Consider the following 19,982-nt stretch of genomic DNA (forward strand, 5'->3'; position numbering starts at 1 on the left):
AAGATCAATTAACAGAGGAGCCAAAAGTTATTGCAAGGCAAGTACACTGGATTTCGTACCCCCTGCTTTCACCCCACCAGCACATCACCCTCCCACCTGCCAACTGTGTTGTACTCTGCTGAGGTATGTAAATATTTAGCAATGTATCTGCCTTGTCTGTCTTCCAGGATCTTGTCCCATCTCCCCTTGACCCACACAACACCATTCTTTGGCAGGAGATCCCCAGCTCTTCTCCCCCTCCTGTGAAGGAAGGGGAAAAGCAGCAGGTCAGGAACGTGTATCTGCAGGAGGGGTGGCTATTCTCCTCTTAACACTGCATGAACTGGCCAGTGTTAAAACACGTTACTACCATCCAATCTTCCACCCCAATCATATTGCCCTCCAGCATTTTTACAAAGTACTTTGCATCTGAGCACTATCATATAGAAACAGCTCACTATTTGAACATGAAACCTAGCTGAACCAAATACAAGCAAAACATTTTGTTTTAAATCCCAAGTAAACAGTCTGTATTCTAACACACAATAGGTCTGTACCAATTAAATACAGTATGGCAGTATATAAATTACAGTTCTTTACAGTAAATAGTAAAATATGAGAGTCCGCTTACTGTACACAACAATCAAAGAAAGAACAGCAGCTTTTCAGTAAGGTCCCAGGTATCTCAATCATTCACTTGCTAAGAAACAAAGAAGAACAGATACAGCAGGCCACTCACTTCACTCATTTTTTACCGTCTTACTTTACAAATATTCAGAATGCTTGTACAGGCATCTACAGTATCTACATGTGGAACAACCTTCTTAGGAATTCATGAGCACCAGACACAAATCCCTCCATTATTCCCATTATTAAAATAAACTTTACAGATTAAAATTACTTTAGCAAGTTCTATTTCATCTTGATAATAACCAGCAAGTAACAAGTGCAAAGTTTGCAGTCATGATCCACTTACTGCTGCTTTGATTCCCCATTTTCCCCCTATACCCAAAAAACACAAACCCACCTAGACCCCCCTAATGTTGTCCTCTCACACCCTTGCAGTAATACTGGTTCTGCAGTCAAACTGCCCAGCTGGCTTAGGTTAACGTACAAAATGCCAGACTTACGGCTTCAGGCATTGTTAGTCATTTCAATCCAATGCCAAGACAGCACAGTGGCAGGCCTCAAGGAAGACAAAAATATGAAACAGTTGGATATTTCAGTGTGCTTAAACACAGAACATAAGGCTGCACGGTGCCCAGTGACTAAAAGAAACGTGGCACCAAGTTATCAGTTAAAACATTTACAATAGAAAGATATAAAGAGCAAATGTGTCAGTCTAAAACTAGTTCTTTGGTAATGAAGAACAGCAAACTGTAGCTTTTTTTTTTCCCAAATATGGATTTACATCCTGTTCCCCTCCCCATAAAATACTTTTTGTTGTTTAAAATATATCTCCCAAGTTGTTGTGTAACAAACAGCTCAGTACCTCAGTTATCTACAGATCAGCTTTAAGTGTGTTTTAGTGTGCAGCCATATCTGCCCACTGGCAGACAAACTATAGGTACACATTCATATATATAATATATATATTATTTATAAAAAATTAGAGCATTAAGTCAAGGACTCTAGAGAATACACATTCCATATGGACAGATTAAAATGTACAATAGCTTCAAAAATCCATAAAGTTTTCTACACAGTGATGCGTGTAGTAAGTGCAAAAATACTGCAGTTTAGTTAATCCAAGATTTCCTGTTTTCTTGTTTCCTAGAAAAAGCAGAAGCTGCTGCATCTCCTGAATGGCAGAGGACTTCTCCTGTTTTCAGAGTAGATGATGAGCCTTGAAGCACAGGAATTTTCCGTTTCTCTGATGTGGAAGATGCCTGAAACCGTGAAGAGCTACTGCATTTCCTGTTGGAAGCTGGTGCTTTGCTGAGGCGCCCAGGACGAACAAAGACACCGTGTCGTGGTTTGCAGTGGAAGTACTCTTTGCCTTTTACAGTTCCATCATGCTTCCCTTCAAAGACAATAAATGCACAGAATTATTTGTCTGTGCTTTCATTAGCACATACAGTTGTGGTGTTGAACTGTAAATCTCTTTGGCTCTCCATTAAACAGTCAAGATTTTTAACACCGAGTGAAGAAGCCAGATGCACACCATACTAGGGAAAACAAAACCTGGAAATGAGGACTTGAATTGTGACCAAAAAGATGATTTCCTAAAATATTACTTAGTTAACTAATAGTTTAAAAAGCCAAACATTTGTTCATTTTACAAAATAAACTATCCTCAAAACCACCTGCTTACATATCTCAAAACTTAGCTCCAGAGAAAATTCCAGTATCAGTTTTGATATCTGCTACACTACTAAAACCACGATCTTTTTAAAAGATCTGAAGCGTTTCTGTAAGAATCTCTTAACATTTACAGAGCAGTGACTTTTTCTGGCCCCATCAAATTGAAGTGAAAGAAAACCTGTGCTCTAGAATTAAGCTTTCCTCAGTGGAAAAGAAAAACAAAAGTAATTTTGGGCTTTGCTTGTTTTTCTAGTTTATAAAAACAGATGGGTGCCAACAGGAACTACCACAACATGCAAAAGCATTACTCTGCACACACGCGAACAACAAGGCTTTAAGACAGTTAAAAAACAACCTATAGCGCAGTATACCTATAAACAGAAAGTCTAAAACTAGATGGATCAGATTCTAAGGCTACGTGAAATCTGAGGTACTTCCCAAGACTGAAGAGCACGTGACTGTAGTTTAACTTTAAAACTTGATTATACTAGCTGCACAGATAACTCAGACTATATTCAGTCTTACCTAGCTGTACATGTAGTTCAACTCCAACCCAGATTCCAGCTGAAAAATCCACTGTTCCAATGTATCTCACCGTGCCCATCTTATTACTTCCAACACAGACTTGTTCGCCCACTGCCACCCAGCTAGGCAAGTCATGGGCTTGATCTACAGAAGCACCTTCATCACAATCGGAACCATCCAAGTGGTCCTTCCCAATAAAATCATCTACAGAAGCATCAAGATAAGTCTTACAGTCTGAAGTTTCTTTTTGCAGTACAGAACACAGGGGGCTTTCCACAATGTCTGCAAGTCGGCCACCTGCAACTGCTGCTGCAGAGCCCAGCTGGCCCCCACACATGCTCTGCTCCTTGTCAGTGCCTCGGGTTAACTCTGAGATGCCCACTCCATTAGAGGACACAAGGGAACACGAGTGCAGAGCTGTCGAATGGTCAAAGTCCTTTCCATCTTCAACACCCATGAACTCTGTAAAGGAGTGGTCTTCCAGAATGTCTGTTGTGTGCTCAAATGTCGCTTCACGTGCAGAAAATTCAATTGTACGACAGCTACTTTTGCCATCCAAGGAACTTAAAGCTGAAAATGATCCATCTTGGGGTAACTGCTGAGAATCTCTATCCGTGGCGTTGAGGGACAGTGGTATTCGTTCTGTTAAGGCACTGCTTTCTTTCAGTGGTAACACCAGTAACTTCTCTTTCACTAACTCCTTTTCTGACTCTCGACATTCCTTGTTCAAAGTTGATCTTGAATCATGTGCAAGAGATGATCCCGAGGGATCATTAGAGTCCAGTTCCTTCGTATGACTGGCTAGCTGGTCTGTGCTATCACTACAGGGAACAAGCATGTCAGACAGAGTAGCGTTAGAGGCACTGTGGGAAAAGTAGCCACTAGTAATACTGCTAGTGGTGGGGCTGCGGGATACCTCTTTCTCAAGAACACGTGAACTCATGAAGTCTGATTTAGAAGAAAACCATTCCCTGTTCTCCAGGCTAGCATTGTAAACACTGAAGTCAGCAAACTCCTCCGGTATGTAAGGCCGGAAATGTTGAAAATTTTGTGGACTTATCAGCTTCTTATTAATGGCCTCCAACTCACTGTCTTCCTCCTCAGAGTCCTGCAAAGGAATAGAGCATGGCATGGGATTAGGAACCTACCACAGTAAGGATTTCAAAATAAACTAATCTTCCTTGATTTTTTCCTTTTTGAATATAGAGAAATAAATACCTTTAATATTCTTTAACTGAAGAAAGGAAGACACCTTTGAAAAGAGCTGCTGGGAACATACCCTGTGTAAACTGAGCTATTCAATTTTTAGAAAATAAAGATAAATTCTAAGTAGTTCAGAAAAAAAAGCAAGAAAGTTTAGCATAAGGAAAGCTAACATGAAAAAGCTGTGTGTACACATTTTCCTCACACTGAGTTTTTTAAAGCCACACTTTATAACCTTTTTTACCCCATGATTCACACAAATTAAACCTACTGAAGGTATTCTACGGAGCTAATTGACCACCTAACAAGATAAACATAAATATGAATGGAAGAGGACTTACAGGGTCTCCACTGCAATACTGATTATTAAAAACTATCCCGCACAATGGGATTTTCTCTAAATCTGATACCAGCGTGGCTAAATAATTTTGCTTACCCCTAGCTATCACTCATCAACACATTCACAATGTTTGAAAATAAAGGCAAAAGGATCATACATTACAGTGAATCTTCAAGGAAGCATTTGTATGCGTATATGTACGTGTTTGGATGGAAATAAGTGACACTAAACAGCCTGGCAGAATTTGGAGGTACCTCCATGATTTCCCTTTGATAACGAGTGGTGATGCACTGTAAGCAGCCCACAAATGTGGATTTCACAAAAACCATCTGAAGCTGAGGACTTTGGTTTGTAAAGACGCATCTGAGAAAAAACGCAGCAACATGGCAGGACTCTTCCCCCCAACATACAATACTGCAGGCAGGAATTCACATGGATGCTTTAAGTACTTAATTTTTCATATAAATATATGCACATATAAACATTAAGTATAGATATGCACACATATATTAAAAATTATTAGTTTACAGCAAATTCCTACCAGAAATAATAATATTTTCAGAAAAAAGAAAACTGCAAAAGTACTTAATGTTTAGAGGAACACAAGCACCTATTACTTGAATTCCTTTATCTGCATCATGAATTACAGCTACTGCCAGATCCAGTAGCTGGCAGATCCTGTGTGATGCCTAAAGTATTTCAATGCTTTCATACACCTGCCATGAATCACCGATGAAAAAGGAAAAGCACAATACAGATGATGAATGCATTGAGAACCAATACATCACATTTGAGAAACAGATCCTCTTGAAAATGTTTCCTGTACTTCATAATAACCAAGACCGCTCAAATAACTTTGTACAACAAATAACTGTACACAGCTTAAAATACATAGACAGCAAAACAGGTCTGTCCAGTTTGTATGTCAGAATAATCACAGAATTGCTTAGGTTGGAAGGCACCTCGTGAGTCATTTAGTCCAACCACCTCCGCTCAAGCAGGGCCAGCCAGAGCAGACTGGCCAAGACCACAACCAGTTGGTTCAGTCTTGAGATCTCCAAGGATGGAGGCTGTATAACCTCTTTGCACAACCCATTCCAGTGTCTGACCACACTCACAGTAAAAAAAAAAAAACTTTTCTTTTTTGTGTTCTGATGGAATCTCACGTCATTTAATTTGTGCCCACTGCCTCATGTCCTATCACTGGGCACTAGTAAGAAGTCTGCCTTCTCTTCGTTCCCTCCCATGAGCTATTTTTATGCATTGATAAGATGCCCTTGAGCCTGGCCTCCTCCAGGATGAGCAAGTTAGCAACCTTATTGTAGAAGGCAAGTGAGGCTGGTCAAGCATAATTTACCCTTTGTAAATCCACACTGTCTACTCTATTCACATTGTCCTTCAGCAGTATGGAAATCCTTTCAAGAAGGATTTTCTCAATCACCTTCCCAGAGACAGTAGTGAGGTTGACCAGTTTGCAGTCTGCTGAATGTTTCTTCTTTGTACTTCTTGAAAACAGGAGTAATATTTGCTCTATTCCAGTCTTCAGGCATCTCTCCCAATTGCTATGACATTCAAAGATAATTGAGAGTGGCCTTACAATAACATCTGCCAGCTCCCTCAGTACTTGTGGGTACGTTTACTTAAACAAACGTGCAGTTTGTTTAAGTGCTCCCAACCTCATGATCCTTGAGCAAGGACTTCTTTGGTTTTGGGTCTCAAGGGCTTGGGACTCCTGAAGGCTAGTATTACAGGTAAGGACAGAAGTAAAGCAGGTATCGAGTACGTTGGTCTTCTCCAAGCCCCTTGTGACCACTTCCCCTGCTCCATTCAGCAATGCATTAACTAAAATATTCCCTTATGTATACATTAGGAAACACATGTTTATGTGACAAGATCTTTGGGCTAATCTGAAGGTGGTTGTAGTTTCCCCACACACACACACAGTTCGTGGCTGATTTTTTTGAAAAGAGAACTGTAAGGACGTTCTAAATCACTTCACTTTTTTTTATATCCTGCATTTTTTGAAGGAATCACTACACCCTATGGTCCTTATTTATAACAAGGTCTCATTTTCATTCCTATCATGTTCAAGCTCAGAGCAGATACAATTCAGTCACATTATGCATGCAGAATGGCCTCCTAAGATGAACCAAGACTTCCAATAATATTATAACTTTATTGGCAGAGCAATCGGTACCCGAAGAAGATGCCACCACTTGTCTAAATGTATCCGACAAATTCAACCAGATTTCAGGTTATTAATACTCACTCAAGTAAAGGCTTGGCATCCTTTGCTTAGTAGTTTTTACAGCTCTGCTTCAGAGTTATTTCTCCTAGAAATTTTGGATGAAGGCTTTATTTTGCAATTTCTCTGCAGGGGATTTATAATGTTATGATATGTCACATGAGATTATTGGAAAAAAAAAATTATTGAAAATCTTGTTCAAAATCCAAAATCTACAAATATACCCTTTAAAAGTAAAGGGCAAAATTCATATCTGCTTTGAGACTATGAGTACCTTTCCATGCATTACAGCATTATGCAAAGCATCTTTTTTTGCACATCAGAGTTTAACCGTTGCTAGTTTCTGAGAGACCCTTTCTCAGTTATTCTGCTTACTCCTTTCCCTTTCACCCTTATTACTTATGCAAAAGAAAGTTTTATTCTATGCAGAACCTTGTAGTTTGTTGTTTTATAATATTACAGACTGTCATGTTTATCAAATACAGTGGGTTTAAGATATTACACAAACTCCAAATTGATAAGCTTCTCACAAAGGAAGCATTTTTAGTCGATAACAGCTAAACATACACTTGAAACTAAAATGCCTTTTTATAACAGAGTTCTTAATCTTTCTTTCAAAGCCTGCAAGATTCCTTACTTAACTGAAAAAAGGTCATAGGTCACACAGGGTCCCTGTTCAGAATCAGGCTGAAGAAGAGGCACTGTGACTGAGAAACAGCTCTATAGACACACAGACACTGGTGACTGGATTAGGAAAAGTCACACAGGGTAACCCCACTGCCAGTTGCAATGTCATTTCATGGTTATCTATCACTGTAAATACAACAGCTCAGGTAGAGAGAAGCAGTCTAAGAACATGGGTTGTGAGGAGTGCTGCACATACGCAATAAGGCATAACTTTGTCATAGACAAAAGGTACCACTTGTGAGGACAAGAAATAGTTCCTTTCAAAGCTCCTCTTGAGCTTCCCCATTGGGAAATTCCAGAAACAGAACCATTTCTGAGTTCTTCAAATTCCTGTGGATATAAGATGCGGAGATAAAAAAGAAGGAAACCACCTTGTACTGCTCAAGCTGTTGGTAGAAATAAAGACAAAAATCCTTGAATGCTTGAAGTAAAGAAACTTCAGTGACTTCCCCAGAAAGTAACAGGAAGACTACAATGAAAAACAGATTTAAGACCTGATAACAGTAAGAATATGCCAGTAAGAACTAAGGAGACAAGACTACACATCAAGATTTAGCAATAACAGAACAAAAGTAAGCAAGAATGCAGAGCAGCTCCCCTACACCTGCTTTAAAACCAATACACTGCACAGTTAAAAGTTCAAGTATCCAGGTTTTCAAATCCCTACATTGCACCTCTCAAGGTGTATATATAAATTATACCTCAAAGATGCTACTTCCCATTTTACTAATTTAAAAATCAGTAAATACTTACTTAGTGATTGCACCACTTGTGCCTCGATTTTCATTTCACTTCCCACTAGGAGGACTCGCTCTTAGCCAACCCCGCCTTAGATGTGTTAATTACAGGAAGTATTCAAATACACTCAATACGAAAACATTTCATCTGACCAAAATACATTCCACTGTACTCACATATGATATAAAACATGCTTTTATTTCATGCTGTTTTGAAATAGCTGCGATATTAAACACAGGTGGAAGTACCATCTGAAATTATAGGCCAGTGGAGTAAAAAAAAAAAAAAAATTCAGTTTCAATACACGATGGAGGATGTTGTGATTGAGAGCAGCCCTGCAGAGAAGAACTTGGGGGTGCTTGTTGATGAGAAGCTTGACATGAGCCAGCAGTGTGCGCTCACAGCCCAGAAGGCCAACTGTATCCTGGGCTGCATCAAAAGAAGCGTGGCCAGCAGGTTGAGGGAGGTGATTCTGCCCCTCTATTCCTCTCTCGTGATACCTCATCTGGAGTACTGTGTCCAGTTCTGGAATTCTCAGAATCACTAGGTGGGAAAAGACCCACAGGATCATCGAATACAACCATTCCTGTCAATCACTAAATCATGTCCCTCAGCGCCTCGTCCACCCATCCCTTTTACACCTCCAGGGAAGGTGACTCAACTACTTCCCTGGGCAGCCTGTTCCAGTGCCCAATGACCCTTTCTGTGACAAATTTTTTCTTCATGTCAAGCCTGAACCTCCCCTGGCAGAGCTTGAGGCCATTTCCTCTTGTCCTGTCCCCTGTCACCTGGGAGAAGCTCCCTCCCTCCTTCTCCACAACCTCCTTTCAGGTAGTTGTAGAGAGCAATAAGGTCTCCCCTCAGCCTCCTCTTATCAAGGCTGAACAACCCCAACTCTCTCAGCCACATCTCATAAGACTTGCTCTCCAGCCCTTTCACCAGCTTTGTTGCTCTTCTCTGGACTCGCTCCAGAGCCTCAACATCCCTCCTGTGGTGAGGGACACAACATAAGAAGGATAAGAAGCTGTTGGAGTGGGTCCAGAAGAGGGCTATAAGGATGGTCAGAGGGCTGGAACACCTCTCATACAAGGACAGGCTGAGAGAGTTGGGGTTGTTCAGCGTGGAGAAGAGAAGGCTCCGAGAAGACCTTATTGTGACCTTCCAGTACCTGAAGGGGCTACAAGAAAGCTGAGGAGGGACTGTTTACAAAGGCTTGTAGTGATAGGACTAGGGGCAATGGGTATAAACTGGAGAGGGGCAGATATAGACTAGACATAAGCAGGAACTTGTGCATGATAAGAGCGGTGAGACACTGGAACAGGCTGGCCAGGGAAGTTGTGGCTGCCCCATCCCTGGAGGTGTTCAAGATCAGGTTGGATGGGGCTTTGGGTAGCCTGATCTAGGGGGATGTGCTTATCACAGGGGAGTGGGAACTGGATGATGTTTAAGGTCCCTTCCAACCCAAACTATTCTATGATTTTTTTGTTAACTGCTTTTTCTTTTTCAACAGGTGTCTTTTGAGTACTCAAGAAAAGTTAAGGACAGACCTTCGAGAAACATGAGAAAAAAGCTAAAAATCATTCTCACGTCTCCTTAGACACAGAATATTAACCTAATTAAAATTACTGCCTTCCTGTATGTTTAATTGCTTTAATTCTATGGCATATTTCACATACTGCAAGATGAAATTGGTCATCACACAGAGGCAACACCAATCCTACAGTGATTAATTACAAGTATGAGGCCCTGTAACTTGAAGGAATCATCTACAAAACTGATTAATCATGTGGAAACTTCACTATGAATCAGGAGAGAGAAGCAGGCAACTGAAGTTTCATGTGGAGCCACGATGCTGCCCTAGTATAATCTCTGAACTCATTCTGAGAGCGCTTTTCATCCAAACGTGACACATGTACAACTCCGGCCTTGTTAAAACATAGACTCAGTCCAGCTCTGAAAAATGCAGGGTAGACGAGGAAGCCTACACCTTACAAAGGCTTCCTTCCCAAAGTGATGAAACACCTCAGAAGCTATCATTTTGGTAAACCTGATATCATAAGCTGGCAGGGCTATGCAAAGCAGCTGTTTAAGCCTCCTCCTGACTAGCGGCTGCTAGTTCTTGCCTGCCTCCCTGGCACTCACTTAAGCATCAATAAGGTGATCAGACAGGGAAGTAGGTCCAAATGAAACGTAACTCTATGGTACTGTAGCCACCAACCCAATGGATCAGTTCCCTTGCTCTAAGTTACTATGCAACCAAACAAAAAGCTATGTCAATGCAAGGGAGAAGTCAGTGCAAGAGTAGAAGCAAGCACCTGCGACTTGAAAGAACAGGACTTTCCAGGGCCCCATCGGCCACAACAGGTTTACAGTGTTCAGTGAATTTGTTCCATTCTAATTGGAAAAGCCTGGGTGCAGCATGTTGCCCTTTTCCAGCTCTAAAAGCTTCTTATCTTTGGAAAACAGCACAGGTAAACACCTGCATTAATTCAGGGCACGCATGGGGTAGGATCCTGTTTTTACTACTAAAGGGATTAAAACTGCCCTGAAGCTGCTATGAAAAATTTTCTAACAATTCAGCTTCCAAGAGATGTTTTGCAACCCATTAGAAGATTGTGTCTTACAAATACTTCCATGCTATTTGTATCAGTGACTCCATGTTAGTCAGCATGTAAGCTACCTTATGGAAAATTAAGATGATTGAGAATGAGACAGCTGCTACCCAAAACCAGCAGCCAAGCTTCAAATACACACCAGAATGCCCAGGGTACTTTGGTATAACAACATACAGAATAGCATTAGAAATTCAGAACAGATTTTTTAAAGGTTTGGCTATTTGGAAGGAATGAAAATAACAAGTGAACAGGAAGAATCTATCACTAGCACATTATGGTAAAAGAAGCCTACAATACTTAACAAAAATAATCTGAAGGTACTGGATTTTAAATCTAAAGCTCTGATTAAAGCAAGTATTTACAGCCATGTTCCGCAGCCCCACACCAGAGTCCATCATACAGCCAAAATCATGATGCACCTTTTGTTGAAGCAGCAGTGAGAAAAGGCAAGTGAAGAGAAAAGTAAAAGCCCTCTACCTCAATTCACTGCCTGAATTATGATGAAGACATGATGGAGGTTAATTAAGAGCGGCAATCTGATTTTAGTCATATTACTGCCACATCAGGCACTGAGAAGCTTTTATAGTGTACCCACACCTAAATGCATGGTTACTTACACCAAATGAGATCATTCCAATTACTCTGGGGTATAGTCACAAAATCTGGGTAACATACAAGGTATATTAGAGTGACAACAACATGGTTCACTAAACCACCTTTTACTTGATCATTTGTACCCTGTAGCCTCCCCTCTCCCATCCAACCCAGAGGACAAATCACATAAATATTAAAAGAAGAAAGCAAAAAGCAAACATAAAAACAAATAAAACCCCCCAAGAAAAAAAAAACCCAAACCATACCAAACAAAAGCCCAAAACACAAACCCCCAACTGGGTTAGTTCAAATGACAGATTGCATTTGTAAGCTAGGCAAGCAACTGTTTGTTATAACCACGAGTTACAACCAACCACAAGTGATTATGTCCACATTACACCTTTTTTTCTGCTGTGGAAGCTTAAGCGCCTTAAGCCCATCACCAGGCCTGGTAACAGAAAGTGGCATAAAACTTACAATCTTTTCCTCACGTGCGCTATTGCTTTCTACAGGCACGCTGCTGGCATTGCTTCCTGACGGCACAACACAGCCAGCACAATGCACATGAGACGAAGACATGCTCTGCAAAGGTTAAGACACACAACACATCACACAAACCACAACTCTGACCACAGCACAATGCGTGCGAGTTAGGAAGACGTTAAAAGACACAATGAAAGCGGAACGCCCGTGCTGGCCATACGTACAAAAGAATAAAAGTTAATAGGTAGAGAAACTCAGGTGCTCCCCCCAACAGACTTTTAGGCTGAGGAATAAAGGTCAGAATTATAACTGCCCTAGAACATTGTTTCATAGAATTACTTTTTGTCTTTGTAAAACCACACCAACATCTTGCTGGAGAAAAAAAACACAGATTACTGTTATGTTAAAATAGAACAGAAGTACCCTGTAGGAATACTTACCAGGAAGTGAAAAAAAAAATCCCCTAAACTCAGTATTTCAGGTAAAAAAACCAAACACCAAAACCTCACCACACAAAGAACACCCAGCAGAGAATTGCAAAATTCTATTGCATCAGATGCATGCTTCAAACAATTTTCCAAGTACACAAAATCACTCCATCTCCATTTAAAAATACAGGTGGTTTTCAAAGATTACCTCTTGACTAAGCAGAGGTCGACTTTCAAGTGGAGTCTTCCTTTTATGTTCCTCTTTCACTGGCATTAAGGGTTTGAAAAACTTTGGTGTCTGAGGAGGAAATGCTTTAAAAGGGCTGGCAATTAAAGGATGGGAATTCTCTGATACAGCACCTAGGAAAAAATCAAAAATACTATATTTCTTTTCTACACATCTTGATCACAAAAGCGTAATTAAAAATAATGGAAGGTTAATCCATGCATTTTGCAAGCTGACAGATACAGAAACAATGCCAATATTTCAGCATCCAACCACTGGCCCAAGCATAAGAATCCTCCCTCATAGTGCTCTGCACTACGTCCCTCTGAGGAGCCAGGAAACAGAAAGAAAGCAGTGAATAGCAGTATTTGCCCCCTATTTTCTGAGGCTCCAATATTTCACCTTTTCATCTCAGTCATAAAAACACTGGGAAGTGTCCTTGAAACTGGAACTGATGGCTTTTGCTTCCTGTGCCTCACCTGGCCTCTGCCCACAACACTGCAATTCTGTCCTGGAACCAAGCCAGCAATCCTCCATGAACAGGATGATCAAAAAGGAAATTGTAGTCAAGAAAGTGATGAATGAACTCTCAGTCCCACCTTATAAGCAGCAGCGTCTCTACCTGTACTGCCTGTTCATAGAATCATAGAATAACCAGGTTGGAAGAGACCCACCGGATCATCGAGTCCAATCATTCCTATCAAATACTAAACCATGCCCCTCAGCACCTCATCCACCCGTGCCTTAAACACCTCCAGGGAAGGTGAATCAACCACCTCCCTGGGCAGCCTGTTCCAGTGTCCAATGACTCTTTCTGTGAAAAATTTTTTCCTAATGTCCAGCCTAAACCTCCCCTGGCGCAGCTTGAGGCCATTCCCTCTTGTCCTTTCCCCTGTCACTTGGAAGAGTGTGTTACAATTCAGCATAAAGAAAATAAGGTACCTGTGACACACTGACATGGGAGAGCAAGTATTCAGATCATGTAAAGAACCTCAAAAGGATTTGCTTTAACAAAACCATCTTCATTTTGAAATTAATGAGCCAATAGCAGCTCTTCTTTTTTTTCATGCTCCTGTTTTGATTCACATTTAGCTTGTTCTGCCTTCCTCTCAGGTTTTTCTGGACACCCCAATTCCTTATCCTTTCCCAGTTTTCTTTGTGCATTTCTCCCTTTCTCTCCTATTTCCAGATAATGTTCATCTGCTGAAGAAATAAGCTGGATAACACATTTAGTAAGAGAAGAGCACTGAGAATTTAACTTTCAGTTTAATGCAGTAATCAAAAAACCTCAAACGTTGTCATTACGATACACTTCAAAGCCTCACCGCTGCCATCTTTGCCTTTGCGAGGTGACTCTCTGGGTAAAGTACCATAGCATGATACATCTTGATAACTGGAAGAACAGTCAGATATATCTAGGTGACTTTCAGACCAACCCTAAGAAATAAAAATACATAAATGTGCACGCTCATACTGGCAAACACAGAAAAATTAACAGGTAAACTCTAAGGCACGGGTTTGTTTTTTAAAAAAAGTCAGGTTACTGACCTCAAGACAGTTTCATCTCACACAGATGGATTATTCAAAAGCAAATTAGCTTTTCAGTGAAGTATATTAAGTTTTGCTGTAACCTCCACCCTCTTAAATATTAGTTTCTGCAATTCAAATATGAATTGCAGAGCAGACTATGACAAGGTTTAATTCAAAATAATACGTAATTAATGCAACAGAGTTATAAATACTGTTTTTCTATTTTTTTTTTCAATTTTCAAATAAATCTGACTTCAAAGAGGGAATGAATCTAAGAATGTGCACCATTTGTTTTTCTGAACTTCACATTTACGTACCTTATCATCATCATCACAGGCAGAAAGATCTAGTCGACTACAGGACACCTACAAAACACCATCAGGTAGAATGACAAAATGCATATGTTTATTTATAAAATAAACATATTTGAACATATTTATAAAATATAACATATTTGAGGAGATAGTATAGAGTTTTTAGGACTAAATGATCACACCATCTCTTTTCAGGTAAGATTATAAGGACAGCTACATTTGATCTGTATAAGTGAACGATAGGAGAATGCATAAAATACACAAAAAATACCCCTTACACTAAGAAAAAATGTTAAAGGGGCTTTGAAGCAAAAGTAACCTTATTCAGAGTAGTCATCATTCCAAGCTACCTGCAAAAACAGGAAGTGTTTAGACCAAACCACTTGCTTCCCTGTCAATTTTTTCATCTCTTAGGATGGACAGTTGTGGGAGGGGTTTCTATTAAATGACTGATTCATTTTCATTCAAGATAACTTTTCTACAGGTTGGTTAGTCCTTCCTCCAAAGAATTCTTACGATATCACGTTGTACAAGTATTACAGTAGCAAACAGACACCACCTCCCTGCCCAATTAGTAGTAGTTTAGCAGAGTGCAAAGGGGCCTTACATTGTGGACATTTGGAGTGCTGATGCTCCTGCGGATATTTCTCGACTTGGTAGAGAGTGCTTCTTTGACTGTGACTGCCTGTGTAAAAAAATGATTACACTAAAAAAGTACTTGTATCAAAGATGGACAATGCCATGGTGTGTCCTCGTGAGAAGTAATCAAGCAGTGTGGCTAACAGAACTAACTTAGTCATATATCTATCCATCCAACACCCTCGCTCAAAAAAAAAAAAGCTAAAACCGAAGCAATATTTAATACTTTAAAAATATCAATCATCTCTAATTTCCATAATCCAGTTCAAAAAGAAATGCCTTTTCCTTGCCTGTCTTAGTCGTTCAAGGCTCAAAATGTTCTCCACTTGCAGCACACCACGTGTGTATTTTTCAATGTACGTCTCACCATCAGATGTGCCCTCATTCTCACTCCTTGCGGCCATTAGTGCTAAGGTCTCGCGATCCTCAATTTCTTCTGTAGCCTAAATTACAAGTTACATTATTGAAATTTTTAGATGTTAAAGCATATTGGGTTTAATACATTGATTCACTTATTTTGACGCATCTTAATCCAGAAATTAATTTGAATCAATAATCCTTAATTTAATCAGTAATCCTAATTATAATCAATGATCCAGGACTTTTGAACACAGATCTAAATGATGCTGAACTGTGAAGAGGTGATGCTTGGGAGAAGTTTTGTACATTTATTTTTGCCAATGTACTTTTGTGAATAATGCCTGAACATAACCTGAAACTGCATTTGGTAAGGATTAACCAATGACAGCTTCCTAAGCAAGTAAATGCAACATCCTTCCCAAATCTTAAGATATTCTGTGCAATTATTTTTTTTTAAGTACTACTGCCAAAAAGTGACAATTACATGGTGACATGACTATTCAAGTTTTCGTTTATCCAGTTTGTTTACCTTTAATATAAATATTATAGAACACATGCAATTTGTACAATCTTTCTATAAGAAACAATTTACATACCTGCAAACTCATTTTCTTGGCTATTCTGTTTTCACTGACCTGAACATCTTTCTGAGTACCCTCTGTATTCTCTCTATAGACACTATCCTGACTTCAAAAATAGCTCCACTAGAAGAACTCAGTTAAACACAGTAGAAAAGAAAACAAAATCCCCACGGTTTTCAACTGTTTAAACAAACACAACCTCAACACTGAGCTTCAGGATATACACTTTGGCAAGCTGCCCCCTATTAGCAAAGCACATTTACTTTCTAGTCAGTATCATCCACTGCAGTAGGTCATTCTGTTCCTTTCAGTGAATTTACCAGACATACATGGTAGAATTTACCTTTGGTATATTGGATACTATTTCATAGGTCACTCCACAGGCATAATATATATTTTTCAAGGATATTCTCCTTTTCAGGCTCTGGGTAAAACTCTAGAAACAAAATAATTTTCAATTACTGTTTTGACAATGACTATCTATAACATTCTAAGAAACATAAGTTCACAATGCAAAAAATTATTTTACCACAAAAGCACATTTTTCAGGACTATAATTTACTGAAGTTCTTTTTCACCTTAGAAGATCCTTTAAGTACTCTTTGCAGCCCTGTGCTCAATACACGAGGCTACTAAGTTCTGTCAGTAACATTTTCCTCCTATTTTGCACTGATGCTCTGTACTTGTGTAGTAACTCTTAACTGAGAAAATCTGGCTGTAAAAAGTCTCTAGTGTACAGATATGAACATTTCTCACTTTGTCAGCCACCTGCTAAACAGGTAGAAAACTCCTTTTACAACAGGAAATCATAACTCTGTTTTCTAGCCATAACTGAAATAGTAACCAGAGTTTTCATTGTTGTAATCACAAGCTTAGCATGTTTCACTGCTAGTAATTCTGCCCTTAAAACACTAACTATAAACTTAACTTTCATCTAATATGGGATTTCAAACAATCAAAACTAGCAAAGGGTAATATGCCAAATGCAAAAAGGCATGGAATTCAGGTTGAAAAATGGACAGTTCAGAGGAAAATACAAGAAGTGCACAGCTTCACTTCAACCTGTTATCATTATTTTAAATTTGTCTTTCATAAGACTAGGAGAGACCAAACTTAGATAAAATAAGGCAAGCAGCTATGAAAACACACTCATAAAATTAAGGATATGAAACAAAATTATTAATAAAATAATAATACAGAAACTTATTACCTGCTTGTTATAAATATTGGCTGCAATCCTTTTGCGTAATACCAGTTCCATTGCAGCAGGATGGCTAAGCTGCACAGTAGTCTTCACTATTAAGTAAATTCTCTCATTTTGAGGAGTTATCCTGTTCAGGTGCACTGAATCATGAACAGAAGAGTCCCAAGCAGCAGTGGCTGAAACCTGTACAGACAAAAGAAATGGCAGAAGGAAAGAGAAAATAAAAAAATCAATTAATCTAGCAACAGGTATAATTTGCAATGATTTAACATGGAAGTAAAAAAATTCCTTAATGAAAGAAAAATAAGCATCACTGAACAAAAGTGGGGTCAAACCACTTTTCCATAGTAAGGAATTTATCAGAAGAAGCATAAAAGTCTTAAGACATTGGGAACAAAATTGTGAGCACAATCCCTGAACAGTGCCAACCCTGCCCCAAAAGGAAGTTTTAACACAGCTGGAGACAGAAAGGAAAGTAGAAGCAAGACTGGAGGAAGGAATAAAAATCCTATTGCAACTGTATTAGAAGTTTATTAAATTCCATGACAAACTTTTCCCGTGTTGGATTAGGTTATAACGGCCTATACAGAATAAACATGCTCTCATCATGCAGAACATCTTTTTGATTCCCCCCTACTTCCTCCCCAACTTCAGCATCCCATTTATTCTGAATATGGTCTCTTAAGCAATGGCCTGGCACTGAATGTGGAAGAAATGAGTTAAGAGATTCCAAAATGGATTCAGAACTATAAATTTCCAACAATTCCCAAACTATATATTTAAAAAAGTAAATATGTACTACAAAGAAAAACATTTTATTTAAATACTAAGCTTTGCCTAGTGTGCACAATAAATGAAGTAGTTTTGTCTGAAGAATCAAGAGCCTGAAAGAGGAATGATGAAAGGGTGAAGAAAGAAGAAAAAGGGATTTTGAGTCAGGCAGCTGAATTATTCTATTTTGACAGGAAGAGCTAAGGTTTGTCACTTCAGAATTAAGGCAGAAGAGCCAACAAGTCATATCCTCTTAAATTCTAAATAAATAGGCCAGAAAATGAAGGCAGCACTAGATACAGATGGCACTTCAAAGACAAAAAGATAATAATAATAATAATTAAATACATTACAAATAGAAAATAAAACATAAGAAAGTGTTAACATTAACTGTGTTTGTCAAGAAGGAGGCTAGCTAACAATTTACCTCATCATCACTGTGTTTTATGATCGGCAGATAAAAGAATGGACTCCCATGCTCCTTTGGTAGTATTGAGTTAACTCCTGATGCATGGGGACCTATAAGTTGTTCATTGGCACTGAGGTCATCAGCTAATGAAACAAATGTGCAAAGAATGAAATAGTTTTATACCAAAGGATATTAATATATAGAGGCAAAGTTGTAACATAAAGTTGTAATAAAGTCCTACTCATATTTCATAACACATTTAATCCTGACTAATCTTACTACTATGCAATACTTTGAAGATGATTTCAGCATACAAAAGAAGGGAACCAAAAGCAGGCTAAGAATCAGCCTGAACAAATTTTCACTTAACCTAAACACAATCCAAAATTATTTGTAGGTATTCATGATATTAACTTACCCAGACAGAAAATTTCTGATTTATCCACCTGTCAGCCTAACCAGCTCATCTCTTAGTTAAATCACTTTTGATGTATCAGGAATCTTTAAATTCAGATTAGCAGTTCTGGCTACATTAAGCTTTTAGCTAAACAATAAAAAAGTAGTGCCATGATCCATCGGTGTGTTTAAATAAACTATTCAGTCTTCTGTATGCTAATCACTGCTGATAATGAAAAAACAAATAAAAACATTTCTTGTGAGTATAGGTTAAGAAAAGAAACCTATACTCTTGTGAGTATAGGTTAAGAAAAGAAAAAAAAAAAAATATTAAAAAAATAAATATATTAAAAAAAAATAAATATATATTTTATATAAAGTAGCTCACAGAAGTGCTGGATGCTGCAAGGCCTGTGGATCCTCCTATGTTTTATGTCCAAGTTTATAGCTGGAGATTTGCTTCCTAAACAGCTGTTAAATTGGTGCTAACTCTGATCTCTTGTTGTTTATAGTGTATCTTTGTTCTAAGAATATATCCCAATAGTTTTCTCACATGAAAAACTAAATACCTTCAGAGGCAGAAAATTGAGATTCTGTAATAAAATGCTCACTGTAGTCCTAATACTCTTCATTAAATTAGTTTTTGAAAACCCTACAGATACCTCAGTGGAAAGAGGCCTGGAGGTGTTGGGAGATTCTCCATCTGTGCTTTACTGACAGGCAAATTTGTACATCAAAAAATGAACACAGGATTTTCTTATCTGCTGTTCAATTTAAACAAAGCTTGCCCTCTTATGCTATTTCCTGTTGTATAGCCTATCCCTGTACTCATATGTTCCCCAATTTTTATTTTAAAATAGTTGCGCTTAATTATTCCAACATACAGAACCAGAATGAAGAACATTTCACAAGACATATTAGACAGTGTCATTGCCAGAACTTGTTTGATTTTTCAGACGTTTCAGATTAAGTCTCCAATTTATCAATTTATTGATCCAAACTAACCCCTGCTAGCCAAGTTTCTTAATCTGCTGTTACAACATACCATTCAAATCAAGAAAGAGGACAGGAATATGAGTTTCCATTCCTGCAGGTGGAATCCTGAAACAATACAAGGAAGGCAAATTCATACGTAAGATAATTTGGGCAAACAGATCTCTACACAAGATTCATATTAACTGCAACCAGTGACTAAAGCTGACATTTTGATGGCCAACTTGAACACCCATGTTGCACAGACAACACTATCTGCACACACAGCTAACGTCGTGCTTTACCAAAATTCAAGTCTCACTGCACAGCACAATTCAGTTGCTGCAAGGATGGCAGTTCTAAACATCCTGTTCTGCTCCTTATACGATTAACTGGTTGTAGTCATCTCGTACATAACAGTTAGCAACCTTTCAAGGAA

At 38.8% G+C, this 19,982-nt stretch overlaps 1 protein-coding gene across 1 annotated transcript in view; it reads right to left on the bottom strand.

Annotated features, from left to right (window-relative positions):
- Positions 1–323: 323 nt before the first annotated feature.
- KIF13A (kinesin family member 13A) overlaps positions 324–19,982 on the bottom strand; it is a 120,141-nt gene continuing 100,482 nt past the window's right edge. The window contains exons 29-40 of the mRNA XM_069853707.1: positions 19,617–19,672; positions 18,194–18,318; positions 17,002–17,178; positions 16,135–16,227; positions 15,141–15,293; positions 14,819–14,896; positions 14,215–14,262; positions 13,693–13,804; positions 12,350–12,501; positions 11,708–11,812; positions 2,809–3,916; positions 324–2,002 (exon numbers count right to left, since the gene is read on the bottom strand). Of these exons, the coding sequence (XP_069709808.1) occupies positions 1,719–2,002; positions 2,809–3,916; positions 11,708–11,812; positions 12,350–12,501; positions 13,693–13,804; positions 14,215–14,262; positions 14,819–14,896; positions 15,141–15,293; positions 16,135–16,227; positions 17,002–17,178; positions 18,194–18,318; positions 19,617–19,672 (2,491 nt within the window). The 3' untranslated portion in view covers positions 324–1,718. The remainder of the gene's footprint in view (positions 2,003–2,808; positions 3,917–11,707; positions 11,813–12,349; positions 12,502–13,692; positions 13,805–14,214; positions 14,263–14,818; positions 14,897–15,140; positions 15,294–16,134; positions 16,228–17,001; positions 17,179–18,193; positions 18,319–19,616; positions 19,673–19,982) is intronic.

This window comes from Phaenicophaeus curvirostris, chromosome 3 (assembly GCF_032191515.1).
Source record: "Phaenicophaeus curvirostris isolate KB17595 chromosome 3, BPBGC_Pcur_1.0, whole genome shotgun sequence".
Classification (NCBI taxonomy): Eukaryota; Metazoa; Chordata; class Aves; order Cuculiformes; family Cuculidae; genus Phaenicophaeus; species Phaenicophaeus curvirostris.